This window comes from Falco punctatus (genome assembly GCF_963210335.1).
Source record: "Falco punctatus genome assembly, chromosome: 1".
Classification (NCBI taxonomy): domain Eukaryota; kingdom Metazoa; phylum Chordata; class Aves; order Falconiformes; family Falconidae; genus Falco; species Falco punctatus.
Genome location: NC_137580.1, coordinates 7,256,029 through 7,280,387, shown reverse-complemented (window position 1 = coordinate 7,280,387; position 24,359 = coordinate 7,256,029). Strand labels below are relative to the sequence as shown.

The 24,359-nt window shown below is 40.8% G+C and overlaps 1 protein-coding gene across 5 annotated transcripts in view; it reads right to left on the bottom strand.

The window, feature by feature from the left end:
• INTU (inturned planar cell polarity protein) overlaps positions 1-19,853 on the bottom strand; it is a 56,282-nt gene extending 36,429 nt beyond the window's left edge. Inside the window, exons 1-3 of one of the 5 annotated variants that reach the window (XM_080389819.1) lie at positions 19,367-19,481; positions 13,228-18,330; positions 7,903-8,489 (exon numbers count right to left, since the gene is read on the bottom strand). In XM_080389819.1, the coding sequence (XP_080245945.1) occupies positions 7,903-8,489; positions 13,228-13,691 (1,051 nt within the window). In that variant the 5' untranslated portion in view covers positions 13,692-18,330; positions 19,367-19,481. The other 4 variants (XM_080389818.1, XM_080389820.1, XM_080389817.1 and 1 more) reach the window with 4 other exon arrangements.
• Positions 19,854-24,359: the final 4,506 nt, after the last annotated feature.

Here is a 24,359-nt window from a genome sequence, read left to right as displayed (position 1 = left end):
TGATAGCTCTCTCCCTAATCTCCGTGTTTTTTAATGCACAGCACAGTGAAGTTTTAGCCTACAGAATCTTCAACATAACAATAATTCAAAGACAAGGAAGTTGAAAGTTAAACAGCATTTAAAAGCAACTCAGTAAGTCCACGCCAAAGCCCCAAGACATGAAAATTAGTAATCAAAAGCAGAGCATTCAGACTACTCTAATATAACAAGAAATTATAAACAGAAATACTACGTTCTTTATTGAAGAACGCTGTATCGAAGATTATCATTCACAAATACAAAAGAAAGCAGCAATTGTTCTTGTACTCACCTGCAGCACTGTTTAAACAAAAACTGTTTGTGTTATGTTTTACTAGAGACCTTACGAATTCTGTTGTGAAGACAACAGTCGAGCCAGCTAATCCACAAAGCCATTCAAATGAGCTACACACATTTGGTGAAGCTGTACGCACCTTAGCACTTAAGGGAATACTTTTGAACCATGTCTCCCAGGGTGGAATATACAAAGACACTCTGAAAGGAGAAGATCCAACAGTATTTACATCTCATATACCCGAAGTGTTTTATTTATTTGACGCCTAATGTACATATGTAAAACTTTCATTGCAGCAGTAAACGTTTATCCCACTCTATTTGTAAAAAATGTAATCATATACCATAAATGGAACAGCTTTCCAGAAGACACAGCCAAAGCCGTCCTGTCAGGCTGCCTTCATTTTGCCAGAAAATGCTGTTATTAAAGAACTGCACCTCAGAGTTATAGAATTGTTCAGGTTGAAAAAGACCTTTAAGACCAACAAGTCCAACCATTAACCCAGGTCTACCAAGTCCACCGCTAAACCATGTCCCTAAGGACCACATCTACACATTTTTTAAACACTCCAGCAATGGTGATTCACCACCTCTGTGGGCAGCCTGTTCCAATGCTTGACAACCCTTTCCATGAAGAAATTTTTCCTCTATATCCAATCTAAACCTCCCCTGGCACAACTTGATACCATTTCCTCTTGTCCTAACTTTATGTAGAACTGAGAAAAAAATCTAGATTTATCAGTATGAATTTCCCAGAACTGGGGGTGGGAGGTGGTAGTAGGGTGTTCACATTTTTTCTTTCTTTTATTTTGCCAAACACAAGAGCATCCAAAAAATAGAGACTGAAGTAACAGAATGAAAGACATCACTGGCACGATAGGAAGTATGTAAAATTACAAACACCTAATATCTTAAAGCAGAAGGTGACCAACAAGACCTATCCCGTGTGGCAACTGATGCCAGCAAAAGAGTTTATATATGCAAATGTTCCTTTGTTAGAGCCTCGCATCTACACTTTCTTGGATAATTGTTTTCTCCTCTTTAGGAAAGTAAAAAACTTACACAAAGTGAGACTGACTTATGTCTTCAGACATTAAGTCTGTCAAAAAAATAGCACAAATGTATAAACTTTAATTTCACTTATTTAATGCTTAATCAATTTATGTTAAATGAAATAAAAGGGTAAATGGTGTTTCCAATTGTATTGTTTAAGTTGATCTAACCTGATGGTTCGCAGAGTTCAGTCAAATTTTCCCAGACTAAAACATTGCTGAATTTCAGATGTAGAGACATTTCATAATAGAGAAAAAAAGCTGTACAGATGATATTGCAAATACATTTTCCAATCATTCTTGTGCTCTATGAAGTGGGTGAAACCCCCCCTGCAACTGACTTCTCTTAAGTATCTAAGATCAAAGTGAACTTTTTCCCCTTTGCATATACTTACATAGACAAGAAGCAGACACTTGCATGAAATGTTGTTTTTAAACTTGATATAAAATAATGTAAAATTTTGCTTTATTTTTAGATTTTTCAACAATACAGTTGTATACAAAAATTTTACTGCATAATACTATATAGAATAGCACTTGCCCTTGTTTCCTTGGCGTTTCTACCAGCAATAAGATCACTATTGTCTGCCATGAATTCACCAGCATGTATGTTACAAGATGAAGAATATTAGAACAGTCTCACTTGGTTCCATTTTTAGAGACAAAATGAACAACTGCAATAGAGGAAATAAATTTTCTTCAGGCAGCTCCAGGATATCAGACCTTGAGTCAATGAATTTAATTTAGAAAAAAATCCATGTCCTTCTCTTTAAGGAATAAAGTAAGCTTTTTTAAAAATCCCATAACAATGAATAATCAAGCTTCTGATTTCTATGATTTATTATAAGAAGATTCTCAGTTCACACAGAAACTGTAAGATGTCCATGTATGTCCTCCACACAATGCCAAGCAGAACTGAATTTTACTAGTGATGGAACAGGGAGAGGAGAGAAGCAGGAATTCTTTCCTATTTTCTTTGTTGTATCTTCCCATTTTCTCATTAGAAAAGACTTCTTGCATCCAGTCAGTAGTAGCTAAGAACAGTGTATATTGATATCAAATACCTAGTTTGCACATAGCTGATGAAATTTTTCCTGCTTTTTTAGAGACAAAGTTTAGAAAAGTCTTTGGGACTGCTGGCATCCCAAAAATGTTTATTTCAGAGCTGCCTATCATTTTGCAATGAAGCACAGGACTACTACTTTTGTTAAATACCCATTCCCTAAAGATAAACCTGCAAGCACCGTTTCTAAAAGTAGATGATCTTTGTATTAAGCTGGGGGACACTGATTGGCAAGTGAATACTACTTCCATACTGTGATGAGAAGTGAATATTTTTGGCTGAATTAAAATCAGAACCATGGGAGAGGACTGAGGACACTTTTTTCATGAAATCCTGGTTTTTAGTTTCCTCTGTTCTTGGTAATGACTTGGTGCAAGTACTTATAAATGTTCACATACTCCTTTCCAAAAAAGGCAAAGTATGGAACACATTCTACTGAAGAAAGCCAGATCCATTACTTGCTTTATATGCTAGCAGGCTGCTTTTACCCAAACCAATACTGTTATGCTTCAAGAGGAGATTAAAAGAACATAAACGACATCCCAAACTCCACAGTGAAAACACAGCAAAGCTTATGCAAGCTCTGTATTTCTATCTTGCGTGCCCAGCATCTCTGCTTTGGAGAGCCTTTTCAACAAGTACACCATATATGGTAACTCCTCATGAAAATCTCACACACTCACAGTATTTTGGTCCTTTCAGGGACATTTTTCTGACAGGACTCTTAGTTCCATGGTCTGCAAATGACAAAACCAGCATTTATTTTAACTGTTGGAAGATGACTGCAAGTTGCTTAATTTTTGTAAATGGATTACCATTTTAAACCACTGTCTATGCTATAGAAATGTAACAGATACACTTGTCTTTCCAGCAATGATGGCCTTGTTTACCAGAACTTCAGAACTCCAAGAGCAATATCTGTATTTTTACTATTAAAATGAGCAAGATTTCTACTTGTACATTTATTTATTTGGGGAAAACAAATAACCCTCCCACATAACATTAACGGAATTACTGGATTAGAAACTCATAGAAAATCATATTAGTGAATGGGTTGGGATCTGGACCTTTGAACTGAAGCTTGCAACAGCAGCCTGCATCTTATGAATACTTGTTCGAAACTGATTATAGCCCATCTTTACTATCATCCAAGATCACTCCCTGGTCCATAAGTAGTTTTAACACTTTTTTTACAATTGTACCCACTGATAGGGTGAGAGAATTCATGCACACTGTTCAGTGATGAAAGAAATGAGAACAGAAAATAACTTCAAGGAGGATAACAATAGTATGCTCTGCTAGTGAAAAGAGCTTTCTTGTATTTTCAGTGTTGTTGGAATTACTCTTCCATTTGTACTACAGTAAAAATGATGATCATTGGCATTTAGAAGTATCCTCTGCTGTGAATCAGACAGGTTTCAATTTGAAACGGAGGCTGGCGGGGGATATCAAATGATAATGGCATTTCCTATCACAACCATTATTTGCCTGGATGTAAAAGTGAGTACTTAGTGGAGCTTTTTATCTTTGAAGATAAGCTCTAAGATAAGACTAGAAAGGTTTACATAGCAGGCCAGGCTTTGCATATTGTTAATAATGAACGCAAGTAAGAAAAAAAATTTTGTGAAAAATACAAAAGGCACTTAAAAAAACATGAGGTAAAAGCAGCTGTATTTCATAATGATGAAAATGAAAGTGACAGTAAGAATGTAAAAATCAACGAGGGCTTTTTTGTTTGGAAAACTTAAGATAGATGCTGAATTGTTAAATATTAAAAATAAAGATAAAGGAAATGATTGCTACAAAGCAGCAGGGGTTTTTTAGCTTGCAAAACTGTTGTATTTACTTTCATATGGTCAGTGCCTGCATTCTGCTTGGTTAATAAAGCAGAGCAACAAGACTTATGACTTCCATATGCAATCTCAAAAAAAATAATTAAAGTGTAGTGCACAAATAATAAACAGATGTTTTAAGTGTTCAAAGCTATTAGGGATACACATTTCAGAATAAGTTAAGAAAGCCACCTGAGTAAAGTGATTATTTAGAGGGGGGAAAGCAGTTATTTCTACTAAAAAATGCTAAAGCAATAACCACTTTGTAACTGTTTGAGTGAAGAAAAATGAAAAAAGCGTAGTCCCCCTTGCTAGCCATTTAAACTGCTACCATACCTATCACTGACAAATTAACTAATAAGTCAATGAAAATATGAAGTAATCAGTAACTTGGTTATTAGTTTACATATCACAAACCCAAGACTTGGAAAAAATAATCTAGAGAGTCCAAGTTTTAAATAAGGTGGGAAAGTTAAATGCTCTCCCAAGTGTAACTGGCAGGATTTTAGTAGCAGGGTGCTACAGGAGTGACCCATGTGGCAGGAGGTCATGAGCTGCCTTGTGCTGCTCATAGCCAGTTCTGAAGCTGGTACAAGCAATTCATTGCGTACCAAAACTTTGCCTAGCTGGGGAAGCCATGGTATCTCTGCCCAGACGTACTGAAGAAAGCAGCAGTCACCAGGGGAAGGGTTGTAGCCCACAGAGGGGACCCATCCCTAAAGGGCTGTGGAGGAGTCATGCTGCAGCACAGGAAAACAAGAAAGAAGCAAGGAGCTGTAGAAGGAAAACTTCATACACACAGTCCCACCTTCTTGCACCATCCATTACTTCACCAACGGAGTTGGGGGACATTGTTACCATGCAGTGAAAGCAAGGGTACCTGAGACTAGGAAAGGGGAGAGATTTTTGCTTGAAGCTGAGCCTGGAGAAGGCAGGGGAAAAGGTATTTTCTTTATCGTTTGGGGTCTTACTTTGTTTTCACCTTCTCAGCACCTGAAACAGTGATCTGAAGTTTTGTATTAATGGACAGAGTTACATTCAGTAACAATTCCCTGAGTCAAGACTATTTGCCTGCAACACGTGTTGCAAACCAGTCACCACAAAGACCACAGTGTATCATTTATGAAATGTTTCTTTTTAAAGGTAAATATACTTAGTATCTGCTTCACAAAAGACTACTACAAAAAAATGGCCTGCACCATTGAAGGCTATTAGAATATTAAAAAGCAAAACATAAACAGGTTAATATCTATGCATATGCAGGTCAATGAATATGAACAAAGTTATAACCAAACCAGCTAGCAGGCACCATGCTATACTGATCAGGTATTTGTCATTTGTTCAAGAAGCTGTTATCTTTTGTGCAAATTGTTCAGTTTTAGACTGACCACAGAAACATTCTTGACTGTTTCTGCAATTCCTAACAGGATTCCTAAAACTGACTTTTAACAACAATAACAAAACAAACAAACAAACAAAAAAAAAAAAAAACCACAAAAAACCAAAACAAAAAAAGCAAAGTTCTACTGTATTTTTCTTGAACTTTCCGTCCAACTTCAGATCCTGGGAGGATCTGAGGAGGCTATCCATTGAACTACAAGTTGCTTCTAAATCAGGCTTTGGGTGTTTACCATAGTTATCCCATCCTCTGATGTGCCATGAAGATGCAGTAAACCAGATGGTTTTTTGACCGGAACAAAATTTTTTTAATGCATATTCTTTATGCAGACAGCACTGAAACCTGAGCATCTAATTTATGCAAAGCATTCCTATTTCTAGACACCACATAAAAATTCCAGAGTACACAGTGTTCACTATAGATATATAATTTGAGAGTATTTTTATATGAAAATTATATATTTTATACTGTTGGCACAGAATACAGCTCATTTTCCCAGTTAAGAGCTGAATAACTACAGTATGCTTGAAAGTATTTGTTTCCAATGCGCAAAAACAAGGCAATATTGGTTGATGACAGGCTAGGACATATTAAACTGCTAGACTCTTTAGATTAATTTAAATTTTCTTCTATTTAAAACAAAACAAAAACCCCCACAGTTTTTGTCCTCACTAGCTCCAGGAAGCATTAAATCCTGCAGATGAAGTACCATCTCCATTTAGAAGATTAGCTTTATCTCCTGGATCTGCTATTTGCCTACATGTTCTGACTTCACACCTGCTCTTTCAAACATGCAGTTACATACAAATTTGTGTCCCAAAAGTAACTTGCACATTATAAGTACCCACTCTTACGTTAATTAGATTAACTACCATTAAGCAGATCAAGCTGAAACTCACTCCCTCCTCCTCCTCCTCATGCATCCCCCACTTCTTGACTAATCAGTTCTTTCTGGCAAAATCTGAAAGTTATCCAATTTTCCCTCTGGAGTATTCTTTAGCATCCCTACCAAAAACACGTGCTAGAAGAATCAGCTAGTCAAAGCACGATTTGCCGTTTTACACACACAACACTGGAATTTTAAAAGCAGTCATGCTGACTTTGTGGGATTCGTGCTACTATAGCATTAAGACTTTCATGATCTTCTAACCAACGTCACATCTTTGCTCTCTCTCTATGAGGGACCAACTTCAAGGGTAATTAAACAACCAACCTTCCACCCTTTACAGATGTAGTCTAGCTCTCTCACATTTACTGTCTGTGAGGCTGGGGTCTTGTGAATGCCAAGTCCTTTTAATGGCCTCTTGATGCTGGAAGTGGAAGTATTTCTGCTCCTTCACTACCAGCTACCTTTAAAGGTTCATCCCTCTCCATTATTCACGCTCGGGTGCTTGTCAGGCCTTCTGTGACCCCAGCTTAACTTCTTATACCAGCAAAAACTAGACAGGCAATATTTCTTCTGGGTTAGTTTCCTGCCAGGTTATTTAGTTGCATCAGCTCATGGAAGTATCTGACAACAGCCAAACCAACATAAAGGAGAGCTGCTATACTGGCTCACTGCCTCCTCAGACTACAGCCCCACTATGTATTCAGAGGCCTTCTGATCATGATCCCTGAAGAAGCAGCTGTTATACTTGCTAAACAGAAGAATATCCAAACAAAACTGTGCAGAACATTTGTAACATATGAATGTATCTCACTCCGTATTTTTTTCCCTCATTTTTATGGTACAAAATCCATTTAAAGGATATACAGTAAAGCTTTTTATCTAAAGGGGATGGTGTGGAAAAGAATTAAAGCAAAATACAAAGTTTGGCAGACTGTAGTTTTTCTCCAGTCCCACTTATCTACTGAGAAAATTATGCACTAAATTAAAGGTGGTGGTGGCAGTGTATATGTTGTTTGAAGTTCAAGCTGCTCACTCCCTGTACCCTTGAAGGATAGTCATCTCCTTACTATATTAACACCTTCTAGTTTATGTTACGCATTCTTAAAACCACTAATAAAGTAAAATTGAAGAGATAACAAGATATCAGATGCAATAATGTTTATTTAAAATAATCCCTCAAGAACTGACAAAACAGTTGTAAGTAATTGCTTATGCCTTGGAATGTTCAAGTCAGCTGCCTCAAAAAAAACCCCAAAGAACCAAAAGCCAAAACCCCAAAAAACTCCAAACCAAAAAAAATATATCTTCATTTCAAAGGAGAAGTGCAGAAGTTAACTATTTGTTCAACTACTTACCAATCAGGATTTGACCTGTTTTCATTGCTGAACTACCTGGCACCAAGCTATGTACTACAAGCTTCTCTTCACCAGTTCCTCTGATGACTTTTTCCTTCCTGCCTTGTTTTTCTGCTCTTCTGCTGCTCCATGAAGACTGATGGACAATCCCTACTAAGGCCTCCAGCAGCTTGTGCTGCTCATCTTCTCCAGCACTGTACAGTTTTCTGGGATTTACATAAACATATACATCTTTGTATTTTTGCTGAACAGTGACACAAATTTTCTGAGCAGACTGGTGTTTCAGTATGGAAGTAGGCCCAGTGGAGTGCACATTACAACTTCCACTGCCTTTCTTACCAGAACACTTTGGTAAAAGACTCTTCTTTTTTAATATTTTGGTCAGGTTCTTCAGTTCATACTTTCTTTCTTTTCGTGATCCTTCTTGAATAACTTCAGCTTCATTTTCACGAAACCTGACATGATTCACGGCTGGCATTTCTGGACAGGTGTTCCGAAGCAGAGCTTCTTCTTCGCTTTCGCTCAATTCTAAATAAAATAATTCCCCATTTTTCTGCACACCATCCAGCCATTCAGGCTCAAGGTCACTGGGAAAGAAAGAAGAATTATCAGTGACAACCCTGATAAGGAAGACTGCTATGCAAGTGACATCTGATTACTTCAGATACATAGGGAGGGGATAGAGAGAGGACAAGGAAAAAAGAAAAAGAGAAAGAAAAAAAATAATAATGTCACCTCCTGAACACTGAAAGCTCAACTGTTTTAAGTTTGCCATGAGGGTAAGAGCTCTTCTCAGACAAATTATGGATATGGCAAGGAAAGACATCTCTCCCAGATGTTAAAATAGTTTATTCAAATGCCTTACAGGAAAACAGCCATTGCAAAAAGCAATACTCCCTTTTCTGAAAACGAACAAAAAACCCCAACCCCAAATAATTTCTTTCACATATGAGTTTTAATTAGTAATTACATTCATGGGCACAATGGGGCTTTCTCTTAAGAGAAAAGGCGCCATCCTATTTGTTCTCTCCAATTATTTTTTCTCTTATGCATTTACAAGACAGTCTGTACTGCAAGCCCTTTGGAAAGGCAAGATTAACATTTTAAAATCACCTCTCTCTATATATATATAAAACCACCCCCAAAACAACAAAACAAAACAACCTCAAGATCAAGTCTAGGTTAACACTTTTCACAAGACAGTTCAAAATAGCATACTCAAGATCACATTCAAAAATACCCAACAAAAAAGTAAAGAGACAGCACTGCTACAGAAGAAGTTCTAGCAGCTGGAGTGGATCACTTTAAGTCACTAGCAACAAGCTGCTGCAAAGAAAAGGCAAGGCAACGACAGGATGTATTAACAGGAGTGCCATCTGCACAGCGCAAAATTTTTTTTGTCCTAATTTGGCAATGGCAATGTGTCAACCATGTCCAGTTTTGGATAGTGCAATTTAAGAAAAATGTAATAACTGAAACAAGCCCAGAGCACAGAGACAAATAGTAAGTAGTTTATAAACATGTTTTAAAGGGAGAGGCTGAAGGAAACAAAACTCTTTTGGAGGAGAAAAAAAAACAAATGAAAAACGATAGCAGAGAAGCAACAGGCCAAACAGTCCAACTGCAGAAGGATGAGGATCAGTAATGGTCAAAGGATGCGTACTTAAGTGGTTTAACTTACCAAAGTATCTAACCTAAACAATATGAAAAGTTTTTGATCTCACACAGACAAACACACAAAATCAGCATTAGCAGGCAATGTAAGGAACATATGGGATGTTCTGTATGGAAGATTTTCACAGACAGGACCAGTTCATTCTTCCTGACTAGATGACAAACAGGTCTCCCTTTCTTGTAATCTGAGACCACACTGATAAAAATCAAATAAGGAAAAATACAGAATGGAGACTTACATGCTAATTAATATAATTGTTTAAAGTTAACATACATTCATACGTTTTATACTAGAATTAGCTATTTTACTGAATAGAGAATGCAAATGTCATTTATAACTAGTATTCTAGAATTCAAACAGAGCATTGATTTGAATATACAGATAAGTGATGCAGCTTCAAAGTCCAGCTGAACAGAGAACGTTATACACAGACACTGCACCACAGCACCTTTAAGGGCTCAAAGAGAGGATCTGGCTGGACTAAGAATACAGAGAACACTGGCATTGCTCTCTTCCAGGAACCCCAGTGACTTAGAGAAGTTTATGGATGTGGCAGACAGGAAGAAACATCCTGCACTTCCTTTGCATTTATTAGTTTGCCTAAGCTGATAGTTTTAAAAGATGACACACCACTTGTGATAATTTGGCTGCTCCTAATGGCTATGGGTAAGTCAAGAGTTTGCATCTTCTACAAAATCTTACTCAAGATATTTAGTACCTTCTTATAAAGTATCAAAAAGATAACGCCACCTAAAGTCTGTTAGGACCAGATAACGGTATGATTGAACATGTCTCAAAGGTGGTTAAGTAAGAAATAACATGACAAAGTTTTTCCTTGGTTTGTTTTTTTAAGAAGTACTCTTGCATTCTGGTACATGTAAGCAAAATCGGGAAAACCCAAAATTGATAAAGGAAGCATTAGAAACTTAAAAAGAAATAACATTTGGGTTAGCAGAAACTCCTGTGATGTACAACAGCTTCTTTGTTCCCTCTTTTTTTTCCTCTTTGAAAGGGATTATTGTTTTTGGAAAAGCTCGCTCTTCTTTGGGGTAGAAGTTGACGTTTCAAGCTGGATGTCAGTTCATACACACACGTTCTCCAGCTTCATTGTCTATTTTTATTAGAAACTACTATATGGATCAAGGAAAAAAAAAAAGGTAGGGGTGTGTGGGGGTATGTTAGCATGGTGTTTACATTGGGTCCACTCAAACAGAAGCACTCCAGAGAAAAGGCTCTTCAAGGAGCAGCAGCACATATGGCAAAGTCACTCTATGTGAATAAGCTGATGAAGATGGAAGACTGAAAAAATGTCACAATGGCATGAATTTCTCTCCTTGAAGGCATTTTAATGAGGTACTGCAAAGGAACTATGACTTTCTGAATACAGATCCATACAGACATCTAAAAAAGTACAGGTTGAAACAAGAAATCTACAGCTAGAATGACAGGTTTTTTCCTTAATGCTGTAGTTTCACAACTAATTTATACTAAGCTAAACAATAAAATACAATATTCTCAACACCTTTCCTTCCCATCTCTCTTCCTTTGTGCCAAAACAAGCACTTGCACAATAACCTGAGCTTCTACATAGGTCTGGAAGCTTCAGTCAAGGGATCTAAAAATCTGGAAGACCCACATTCCTCTAAGAGCAGTTTCACTGATCCCCACAAATATTTCTTCTTTAGGATAAATGTCTGAAAAAATGTGCCAATTGAAATTGCCCGTGTATGTAAGAAACATATACCAGAAACGAAGGATCCAAGTTCTGATTCTGAAGCAAGACAGGACTGTTCTCACCCAAGGAAACTCAGAAACAATAAACAGTTAACATCTATAAGCCTTGTTTTAAAGCAATTAAAAGAAAACAACGAACCAAAGGTTAACTATTGTACTGCACTATATGATTCAATTCCACCCATATGATACTTTGCAGAAGCAAAGTTAATCATCTTTAGTCTTCCCAACCTCTGCCTATGCAACAACAAAGTATGGCTTCAGACTGAGGCATAAGTTTGGTACATGCAAAGCTGCCATCCTCTTAACAGCTATGGCTGCCTAGAAGGGTCCTGATCCATCACAACTAGTGAAAGTGGCAGCAAGTGTTAAATTAGAGAAAACTAAAAAAAACCAAAACCAAACCAACACACTACTTTCACAATGGCATATGTAAGCATTCACTTTACAGCTGTCTGAAAATAGGCCATGCAAAAAATCATAGGGCTCAGATGAAGAAACAACTTGCATCAGCCCTATTTCTACCCTTACACCAATGCTCCTTGGTGTACCTTGGTTTGTCCACATTAGCTGTAGTATTAAGTAGTATAGTTTCAACTGACGGAAGTTTGATCTGGAGGTCAGTAACTTTTAATTCAGAAACCCATTCCCAAGGGTTTTCTTTCTTTCTTTTACTCAAATATGTCCTACTATAAAACCATACACAGATCACCTATAGATGAACAAATGCCATTATCTTACAATAGCTAACAGTCCTATCTTTGTACCTTTTACTTTGCAAAACTGTACTGTTTCTCTCTCCATCTTCATTACAAGCCACATCTTAACCTCTTGTTTCTGTACTCAGAAGGCTGGAGTGGTACAGGTCCAATAGAAGACACTATTTGGACCTAAAATTAAAGCTTCGCAGTCCTATTGATGCAGTGATAGAAAAGATGTGTTTCAATTTATCCAACAGTATTATACATTGTGTTCTGTGTTGAAAACTGTGGAACACGGCTATATCCCCTGAACACGCACAAAGAACACCAGTAGATTTGCATTTTAGATGCAAGAATTGGAAAAGAAAAAATCCAAAACACATAAAAGGAGGAGGGAAGGAAGAAGGAAAAAAAAAAAAAAAAAAGCATGGGTTCAAGTGAGATGTGTTAAAGTTAAGTTCTGCCTTACAAACATAGGAACAAAATAAGGCAGGTGTACATCCAAACAGCTTCATTTCTCATGTCCCCAGAGGCACGGGACAACTGCAAGACAAAGTGTACTTAAACATGTTTCAAACTTAAACCTTTTCCTTCTTCGCTGCATTACTTATGAAAATAACATGCCAAATAAAATCCATCGATTAGACCTTGAAATATGTGTTTGAACTGTCAGACAGAATTGTTTTAATGCAGGGTGCAAAGAAGAGAGTAAATTTTATACGAATTACATGAAAAAAATAGTAAGAAAACCCCAGCGGTTGCGTATGTGACTTTAAAATATGTACTGCTGTTCCAGAGTTGTCTCCTCACCTACCATTTCCCAAAAGAGAGGCCGCTAAAACAGGCTGACTGTGTCTCCAGTGCTAAAGCATTCATAATACATGAGCCAAGCCCCAGTCTCCCGCCTCTCACGCAGCGCCCGGCCGGGATCCAGGGCCAGCCCAGGGACTGCCGGCCCCCTGAGCGCCTGCTGCCGCCCGCCACGTTACCTGCGGGGTTCTGCCACACAAACGCCGCCTCAGAAAGCACAAAGCCACTAAAACCGGCTCTGCGGCTTAAACAGGCACGGACGGAAGCTCCCACCGGGCCGCGGCCCACCGGCCGCCTCCTCAGCGGGCTGCGCTTCGGCCGGGCGGGGCGGGGCGGCACGCTGAGGGGGCCCGGGCCCGCGCCCCGCCGCTCGCCCTGCCCTGGCCTCCCCCGCCCCGCCCTTACTCGGAGCTCCCGGACAGCGAGGTAGCACACGAGCCGCTCTCGCTGCCGCTGCCCGCACGCTCAGCGTCTTCTCCCCGCGGCGGCTCCATCCCCTCAGCGGCTCCGCGCCCGCTCCCGCCGTCCCCCCCGGACGCCATGACACCCGCGCCCCTCCGCGCCGGCCGGGCACGTGACCCGCGCCCTGCCCTCCCCATTGGCGGCCCCGGGCCGGCGCCATGGAGACGGGAAGAAGCGCGAGGGCACGTCCCGCCCGCCGCGGGAGCGGGAACGGCGGCGGCACCGCCTCTGAGGCCCGCGGAGGGTCCCGCCGGCCGGGAGAGAGCCCCGGGCATCGGTAAGCGGTAATAACGGCCCCGCACTGTTGCCCGCCTCGGGAGGAGGTAAATTGCCGTTTGAGTGTGCTGGTAGAAAGGCCAGCTGGCCGGCCGCTCCTCCGGCTGGCAAGAATAATCATAAACAAACATTTGAAAGTGCCCAGCCTCCCTGTTTGCTTCCTCAGAACGCGCAGCTGAGTCTCACTAGTCCCTTGAAAGTCTTTCAGTGGGTCAATATGGAACACATAATGAGAACAGACTATTTAGTTGACTGATATCAAGGTCCCAGCAACAGTCCCATAAAAGAGACTACTAATGAAACTCACAGTCCCAGGGCAAGCCTCAAAGCATTGCTTATAATAAAAAACTGACTTGGAGAAAGAAACATGAGGTAAATCGTAATTTTCATGAAGTCAAATGGTTAGCGGTGGAATACTTGTATGCTTTATGTTATGCTCTGTCATAAGAAACTAGGGTAACTTCTCTGTAGGTTAGTCAGGAAAGCAGTTAGGTTAGGCAGGAGAGGCAAGGATGTGAGACAGCCGAACAAGCTAGATGATTTAGCACCTTAAATCAGTCAATACAGTCTACGAATGCAAAATCATGCACAGTCAAGAGGAGGGGGGGAACCCTACTTGGTTTTCAGGACTTAAATTATTCACATCCATAAAAAACAAGACCCATGGCAACCCTGCAGACAACTTGCTGCGTAGCTATGTCAGTAAACCCATCAGGACACACATGGTGAATAACGAAAGGGATGAAGAATAATTGTTGGAACATTTTTAATGTGTTGGATTTAATCTCTGCTCAGTGGGATATTTGCACTGCTTCAGCAGTGAGGTTTTATAGTGCTGGAGCACTATGTAGAAGTCACAGAATTCTGGTATGAAATTCCTGTGCTTGAAACCGTTTTAAGGAAGCATTCACTAATAAGTGTGATTTCAAGTGAATTAACAAACAGAAATGTTCTGGACTCGTATCCATGTCATTAAGGCTTCAACTGAAGTAGTTAAAGATACCTATATTAAATTTTGTGGCCATTCTGAAGTGCCTGTACAAGACCTGATTTTACAGATAAATCACCGTTACGTGGATTTTAAGACTACAAAGCTATCCAAAGGAGACAGAAACATTCCCTACCTAAAGAAAAAAAAAAGTTCTAATATGGTTTCATTCAGTTTAGCTCAGGATATGGTAGATAATTTAAGGTTTTTTTCCTATCTGAGCCAGCAATAACCACTTCACACAAAGTACAAAACCCATGCATGCATGGCAGACAATTCTTTAAAAGAGAAAAAAATAAATCAGGTCTTTGGTTGTTTCCAATTGTCAGAATGCAAGATATGCACCGACTTTCATTCTTGATATTGCTTCCAGAAGAATAAGTGGAAAAAATATTCTGAAAGTACCCTACTTCCCAAACAATTTACTTTTTGAAAACAAAAAAGTACTTTTGAAAAAAAAGAGACTTTATAAACACAATTTCCCAAAGAGTCTAATGATTTTATGATTTTCTAAGAGGAATACTGCAAGAATATTCCTGCATATCTAAAAGAAATATTAAAATTAGAATTTTAATAGAGGTAGGTGAGATACAGTGTCCCGCCTTCCCTAATTCTGCTTGTATTTGCAAGCACTTATAATACGCTGAACAGCACACTGAAGTGTTTCTGTTGAGAAGCGATAGTCTATGCCAGATGGTCCTATGTTAGTTATGTTAAATTTCACTGAGTTCAAGAGTTGGTTAATTGTTTCCAGTTGTTTGCTCAATAAGTGAGAAATACAGGCACTCTAAAAAGGAGGCAGCAGTCCTACACTACTGCTGTTTTATAGGGATAACCCTATCATGAAGGAAAGGATGATGGAAGATTTTGGTCCACTTAGGTAGTTGTGAGTCACCTAAGTATTTTTCTGAATTGAATGTGAAATTTTTGCTGCTGTGGGAACAATTAAAGATCTCAAGACATAATATATCTCACACAGCAGGATTTCATTTTAGTGAAGACACAGATTTTCCCACACAATCCCTCTCGAGAGGAAAGCCTCTCATTTCTTGTGCATAAATATTAGGGAAAGTCTCGAAATAATTTGTCTTCTGGCAGATCCTTTACACTTACTCCCAGTAGTTGAGCTGATGCTTCTCACTGAGGAACCCATAAGCCTTCCATGTTAGGTTGCTGTTACTAACAAGCAGATGGTAAAAATTTGCCACAGGGCATCATTGGCATCAATACCACAGCTTACCCTTACTGGACAACTGGTGAATAAGCATTTAAAAAGTGGGTAATTAAAAAGCACTCCTCTTTGCCTTAAGATTGTTCTGATTAGTGCAAGGAACTAAATCCATGTGCAGAAATTAATTTCAGAACAAGAGTTCCTTGTTACTTTTTTGGATTAACCTGCTTCAAAAGCTATTATGCTTTAAAAGTAAGTCTACCTTGAGCCACATTTATATTCAGGACTAGATTGGAGTTAAAAGAGGACAGTGTATAGGACACACAAAGAGATACTCTGGTCCATTCTAATAAAGGAGAAAAATAACTAGGGTGTAACTATTTTTGGGAACTGTTGCATGGATACTTGTGAACCCCAACTCCAACCACCGTCCAATTTAAACTACTAACATTTTTTCATTATTACGTACTGACAGCTGATTTTTTTAACTCGATGCAGAAGTAATGAGGCTGGAGTTAGAGTCTTTCCTGGCAGCTAGATGGAGGAGCACAGGGAAATTTAGGATTAGTGTTTATGACTACTCTAACTTGACGCGTTTGGTTTCGTATAGTCAGGCCCAATCTTAGCAATCTTACCAGGACCCACAATTCACTGATGATATGCCAGATTGATTTCACGGATTCACATTCAGAGGGCTTGTTGGGCCTGAATTGCGGATGTAGTTGAGCTCTTCTCAACACAGGGCTGAAAACTGTGACAGTGTTACACCTCTGGCATACTGGGGCAAACTAACGGTCCCTCTGCTACGAGTGAATGCCGCCTGATACTCAGGAGTACCCATTATGCTTGTGAGGTGTCAATGCAATCTCCCAGGATTAGATCAGATCCCTGATTTTTTAGCAATCTTCCCTTCTTCTTCAGGGTCACTCCCCCTGCTAAATGCAGGCGGTGGGTGAGGAAAAGCAGACCATAGTGCTGTCTCTGTACTTACCTGAACAGTGCTCCAGACTGGGAGATTTCTTTTAATGATTGGATCTACCACTTTTGTGGCTCTTTTGTACAGTGCAGGCAGTTTAAACAGGCCACAGTAACACTGTGAGACAAATCTCACTGCATATACCTGGACCGCTGCTGAATCTGTCTTACACTCACTAGGCGTATCAACAGCATTTTAAGCGTGCCTTTGCTTTCCCACTCCCCTTCCATACTTCAAATTACAGCTCTTCATTATTCATAAAAAAATAAGAAGGGCTAAGTGACCTCTCATAGTTTCATTTTTTCCTTCTTGCTTGTTCTCAAATCAGGCAAGATTTCTAGGAAGGCTCTATCAACAACTGGATAGCCTTAACACAATATATAACAGATATAACGCGATACATTACAAGTAGATACAACTAAGATTTTAGGAATAAGATAAGGGAAATATTTTCATCATTGTGTAACAGTTCTGTTTCTTGCTGATAACACCTGCTTTACTCAAACATCTGAAGAAAAACTAACAGAAAACCTGGACTGGTAAAGAGTGACATTACAGACTTTTCACCTATTGATTCCTATTGTTATTTTATTCCTTCAGTGTTCAGCATCAGCAAAAATGAGACAGAAACAAGTTCTTTTTTTGTAAAGATTAATGACAATACAGCTTTCCCCTATCCTGCCGGACTTTCTTAAGAGACAAAAGGCACATTTCACAGGCATTCCTTAATAAATAGGATTTTGTGATTACAAGGTTTACATAGAACTACACCAATCAGATCACAATTACAAAATCTTCCCTTCACAGCTTTTCTGACATTACTGCATAAAGACCATCCACAGCAAAGTAGCATGAATTGAATAGTGATACTGGACTGTCATTTTAATTGGAATATTTACATATCAACAGACTAAATAAAAAATGAAGGCCACCTTTGTGACCAAAGGAACAGAAAACTTGTGAGAAAACACCCCAGTGCTCAATAAATAGACCATTCTTTCCGACTTTTAAGCTTTGTGTATCAACTTCCCTCTATACAATTAGAACACAAGTATTTTAGAAGAACAACATAAACCCAACAGAAGACTGCCAAGAAGAATTCGGGAAGACTAGTTCAACCCATCTCATTCTTTTGCTAAACAGTCTTACAGAGCCAGGAGTTCCCTCTAGCATGAAAAGCAGCTGTAATTACAAATAAGATTTTTTTCTACTGTTTTTGCTTTGCTTTAAATCTACAGGCTTTTTTAGGATCACCTGCTATGCATAGCAGGCATATCAAGCATGAAAGAAAACCATTATTTGCAGTCAGTCAACATGAAAACATTTCAAGTATGAATAGTACCTTATTACACTGAAAGTATATGAATGTAAGGAATACCATGGGGCAGCATGTTTTTAACCCAACTTTGAAATGGAGCATTTTCTGTTAAGTCACTGACAAATGCATGCACAGGGTTTCAGATACCAGAAGGTCCCCTGTTAGCTTATGGGCACATTTATTGCTTAAAAAGTGGTTTCGGCGTGCAATGCAGGAACGGGCTGATCCTGGTGTGCCCTCCTTGCTGTACTCAGTGTTTTCATCCTCAGCGTTCACAGGAATGGATTTTAAGCGACTATTCAGTTTGATGCTTTGAGCTGGAGAGAAGCTGAGTTAATAGTTGTTAGTTTCCATAGCAAAAGCTGTTTGGAGTCGGCACTAAAAGAAAGTGTACTTTTTCCTTCAGTAGGAGATAAATCAACCTAGCTGAGAAAATGCGTTAGGAAGCAGGCACTTTATAGGACAACTGGAGATGGGCTTCTCCTGGACACTGCCACCAAACGGGCCGGTGTTTCCTTTGTAAAGTTTAAGCGGCTCTCAGCTGGCCATAGAAAATGGCACTGAGGCTGACTTTGAAAGTCCTGCTTTGGCCTATGGGGCAAGAACTTAATGTCGAGATTTCTTAGTGGGGGGACACAGTGGAGTACTGCACGTTAGGGATGGCGAAGGCAGGGGCAAAACCTAGTGTCTTCTCAGGCAGCATGCATCCCACACACCCGCTTAAGGAGTGCCCGGCCCGCATTTGTGTGCGAGTTCAGGTTTATTGTATTTTTTCCCCTGCCCTTAAAGAAGGGTGCAAAATGCACATGGAACTGATGCAAGAGTTTCCCTCTGTCAACCCGCTTCCCTCAGAAACCCAGAGGGAGCCCCCCGGCTGCCCCGCAGCCCTGCAGAAACGCTTCAGGGGAGCTCCCCTCACCTGCCGGTCCGCCGCTCCTCAGGGAGGAGGGAAAGCCCGAGGGCGAGCCGGTGCCCCGCGAGCAGCCGCCCCTTCCCCGGGCAACGGGCGGGCCCGGCTCCCGCCGCCCGCCCGCCCCTACCCCCGCGGCGGCGGGCACGGCGCGCCCCCGGCGCCCGAGGAAGGTGAGGGGCGGTCGGGACGCGGCCCTTCTCGCTTCCCGCCTCGACAACAAAAGGCTGCCGCGGGGAGCCTCTCCGCAGGGCCGGGAGCTCGCCACGGGCCCCCGCTGCCGCCCCCCTCCCCCCCCGGCCCGCCCGGGGCGCTCCCGGCCGGCGGCTCCTCGCGGGGCTGCGGCGACCTCCTGCTGCGCGGAGTGGCCCGGCCGCCGCTCCCGGGGGATGAGGGCGGAAAGCGAGGGGCTGCAGGGCCGCCTCCCCTTCCCCGCCACTGACCTGTGCAGCAGGACGCTCTGCACCGAGTCCAGTTCCTCCAGGTTCCTGGTGACGGGCGGCGGGATGCTGTATCTGCCCGCCCCGAACATCGCGGGCGCCCGCGGGCCCTTCATCGCCCGCCTCCCGCCGCACCGGGGACTGCGGGCGCCCGCGGGCAGGTGGGAGCCCTTCAACCCGCCCGCCTCCCGCCGCGCCTCCCGCGCGGTCCTAGAGCCCGCCGGCGCCACGGCGCGGGGCGCGGGGGACGGGCGGGGGGGTGCTGCTCCCGCGGAGACGCGGCCTGCCGCCCCCCCCCCCGCCCCGGGCTCTGCCACGGCCCCTTGCCACCGCCCAGTGGGCTGCTCTACTCTGTCGCCCGGTGTCGGCTCTCTCGGCAGCTAACGACCCGCCGGAAACACAAGTTTCATATACATGCAGTAAAGCCGTGCCGAGCTGCAGCCATAGGTTGGTTGATGGGTTTTTTTTCCCCTCCCAGCTGCATCCCCAGCTCCCAGCTGCATCCCCAGCTCCCATTATGTGAGAAAATGGGTTTCCCCCCACGTATTTTCCTGTTGGTTGAAATAATGTAATTGCCTGGCTGATTCAATTTCCTTAAATATCAATACAAAAAATTGTCAGTCCCACAAACTCTGATCCAGTCTTTGCTTCCCTTTTTCACAGAAGAGTAATTAGAAGCGCTTTTACTGAGTTACAGAGCTCCTTACTGGTTTCCCACCTGCAAAATTCTCACACGGTGTATTGAACAAACACTGATGCAAATGTATAAGAAGTGGTGCAACCCATACCTTGGCCATTTTTATTTCTTATCCATGAATTGCCATCATTTATTTCCTCTGCTCAATTTCACAGAGATCAGTTTTCTCTAATGTTCAGATTTTTTCAAGATGTGCTCATCTCCTCCAGATCTGCTACATGTGATTTAAGATCAATAGCTAATAAAGTCTTGCAATCAGTTATTAAAAGCATCACATTTAGTTTCTCTCAGTCATTGTGTCTGAGATAATTATAGCAACACAGCAATGAAGTTGTTTTTTTTTTTTCTCAGAAAGACCATTAAGAGGAGGACCATCGGCATGATACAGAATGGATTACAAATTGGAAGCCATTGAATATTTTAGCACCCAACACCATGGAATATTGGCCACTGCATGGAGTAGAAACTTCAGCTTTTTTAAGCCTTTGGCTTGAGCAGAGAGTGAGTGACAACAGCTCAGTTTGAAGAAGGTAAATGCAGAATCACTGTGAGTCTGTGGCTGGGATTCTCACCAAGCAGTGAGACTCTAGTGTTTAGGTGTCTTAACCACTTTTTCCTTTTTTAATTTTTGGTTTCTTTCTTTCTTTGATAACAGGTAGAAATTTTAAGAGAACACTTTCCTCTGAATTCTACTCCTGCCAAAGAACCTGGGAACCACTGTCATCCACCGAGGTAAGCAACAGCAGTGGTACTATTTAGGATTATGACCATAAAACCTTTGTCGTGACCTTTAGCACCAGGGCTATGGTGCCAGGGAAGCTGAAGGTATACCAGGATTTTGGGTCTAAATAGCAGTGGGTGGAGAAGATTGGGATGTACAGTATTAAAATAAGCACAAGGCTTCTGCAGTGGGCACAGAGCGAAGAACTTCTTGCAATACCCACATCTTGATTTCAGAAAGCTGATGGAAATTGCATGGTGGTTATGTCCCCATCACTCTAGAAAAACACTTATGCACTATCCATGTTTCTGGGTGACTGTACCAGTAGGCAATGTGTGATCTGAAGCTTAGAATGTTCCATTACACAAATGTTCCTGGAAGTATGGCTCAGATGACAAGGTTAGAAATTTTCCTCCTGTTCATAGATAGTTTTGTGTCTTCACAGTATGTCTGCTATGGTTAATGAGCCCTGTGAAAGTGGGGAAGTGACAGTGCAGGTGGTTTTAAATTGTGTTCACTCATCTACATGCCGAATTGAAAAAAAAAAAAGGGGGGGGCAAAAATTAACTGATGATGCTTAATGTTGCATTGATTAATCAAAAAAAATTTTGTAATTCCTCTTTGACGTAATCAGCCTTTGGCAGCTCAGTGTCTGACAGCAGCATAATTAGGAGCCAGAGCTGCTAGCGCTGCATGTATTTTCTTCAAGAAAACAAGAGGCAAAAGTCCCTACACATGCATACTGAGGCTATAAATTTTAGGCTAGAATTTCATATAGATCTGGGATTTCAGCAGCTTATCTGGACTGCTAGATTCCCATCAGTCCTGTACAATGTGGTTTTCAGAACAGCATTATGGAACAGCAACAGAACAAAAAGCTGCAGAGATTTATTTTGCTATATTTTTTTTCACTCAGTACTATTTTTATGCCCCAAGGGAGCAGAGATGTTTAATTTTCTACACAACAGGGGTGTGTTTTCCCAGTTCTTTTAGGACAACACAAACCCCACTTCTAGGGCTGGCAGTTTGATGATAGAAAACAACAAAACCCCCAAACATTACCATCAAAATCACACTGCATTGCCAGAAGGCCCTTCCAAGATGCTTGTCAGCTTTTCTTTGTCCCTGGGTTCCTTCTCACAGGAGACCATTCTTTGTGTTTCTCACAGCTACTGATCTAATGCTGAGCTTCACGATAACATCATCTGCTACTAATATTGTACTTTCACATGGGCTTGGATTCGACTGTGAGGATCTTTATTAGAATTGCTTACATCTCAGCAAAACTAGAACATGTAAATATAAATAAAGAGAGCCTCAAAACGTGCCAAAATGAGAAAAGGTGACTTAGGTTTTGTGTAGCTCCTGAAATGGCAGATCCAATGGCACCACGCTGCTGGTAAACAGGCAACATTACTAATTTAAAATAAAATAGAATGTTTTTCTAGATATGAATTACATCTTTTACCACCATCTGTATGCCTAGGCTTAATATTTATGGACAACTGGAAAATGAGAGAGGAGCAGAAATTCAAAAGTGATACAGTGGATACTTTCAGAACCATTCCCTCCCTGCCCCCCCCAAATATATTTGTTACCTTTACCACACATAAGATTCTTAAGTTAGAATAGAGAGTTCTGAGCTAGCATTAATCCTATAACACAACTTCTGCAAATCCCCCAGGCCTTTGACATTTACAAGAATTATTTTAGTTAAGTCTTACATATTAAAGTTTCACTAAAATACAAAGTGCCATTTCATTGTATTTTCTGCAAGACTTTCACATGAGTACAACAGGGCACAGGAAAAGGAAGGTCACCATTCCAATTTGAGGTCTGTCAGCTCTTCTATTTAACTACATATAGAGAACATGGCATTACAGCGTATTTCCTGAATCCAATGAAATACATGCAACTGGAGAAAGATTAAGAAGCTTTTCTATGCAGAGAAACAAAACCATTAGGGACTGGGGAAGGAGGAAATTTAACCAGGTTAAAAACAGCAATGACAACAAAAAATAATTTTAACAGGCACTCTGCATACAAAATAATTGTAGTATGCCTGGGTTCCCCTTCCATCTGCAGTACTTTTACTGCCAGTTGAACTGCCTTAAAAGCCCTTCTACTTTGTTAAAGAACAATTCTGGTGTTTCTGATATAAAAGGAAACAAAAAAGAAATAGCAAAGTATTATGATGCTGTGCTTGTGACAGAGATCTCTTTTGGAGATCGTAGTGTGTTTTTTCTTAAATAAGCTGTTGTTAGGCACTGATTATGAAGCTATTTCCTATGCTGACAGGGTCAGAAGTTTTTGAATCGTAATCCCCATTTGGAAATGACTAAAAGAGGTACTTAAGCTACTTTTGCTGTGTTTGAAGACCTTTGCCTTCAAGTTTGAAGACGAGCCTTGACTTGGCTAGTAAGTTCTAGTGTACCTAGAGATCAAAGACTAACCTGCTTTCATTGGCCGCACAAGGTGGAAATCAGGTTATCATCACTTCATATATATGGTTTGTCATTTATATAGTTAGCTCTAAGATGTTAGTACTCTCGGGATAGCTGAAGTCTTTCAGAAGAGACTTTATCCCTTCCACTGAATTTGGAAGGGGAAATAGGAAATTATTAATCAATCCCCTCCCCTTGAGGCAATACATACTTCCTAGTCCAATGCCCTGGTAATAGCCAGCTGCCAGGGCTGTTGGCTGCTGACCCAGGATGGGTGAAGTGTGAGGTTTGAATGAAAGCGGGCTGACTGTGACTGTTTGGAGAAGACAAAAGTTGTACAAAGATTCTAAGAATTTAATGGAAATTAGGAGTGCAGAGCAGGGAGGGTTTGGAGGTTTTTTCTCTTTTAGATCATTTTTGCCTATAACATTTTTTTTGTACTGGTGATAAATTTGTAGAAAAAGCTATTTTGTTCTGCTTGATTATACCTATGGGTAAGGCAGACTGTACCTTACTGTACTCGGTTCCCAAACTAAGGGCTATGGCACATTGTTGTTTGAGGACAAGGTTACTTTCCAGGCTATTCTATCCTTCCTCATCTTTTATCTTATGAAACTACCCCTGTAACAGAGACAGCAGAACAGGCGCTGAGAATGCATTTCACCAGCTGCAACTCATAGTCCAGCATATTAACTTAACCCCCTGTCTACTTCCATTTATTTTGTTATGCCAAGCTATAAATTGTGGCAGCTGAGTGTCAAGTTCATGTATCTGTTGCATTAAGCTATGGTAACCAAAGGGATCCAGGAATGATGAACCAGAGACCACTTTTTCTACTCATCTGAAACAAGAGAGATTTGAGAACCTAATGATTTTTTTCCCCTCTCCATCTGACCAGGTCATGTGTAGTTTATCTTTTACTTTTAAATAGGAGATTGTTTCTCTTTGGATGTAGTAGGCAAGCAAGGGCTACATTACCACAAGGGATGAAAACCCATAAAGGAAACTAATCAGCACTGGATTGTTTTGTGTTGTTATATTGCTTTTTTTGGTAAGTGGGTTCATTAACAAATAGGCTTCTACTGTCTCAAAAACTTAAAAATAATGGCAAAGATTAGTAAAAAGCAGCCATTT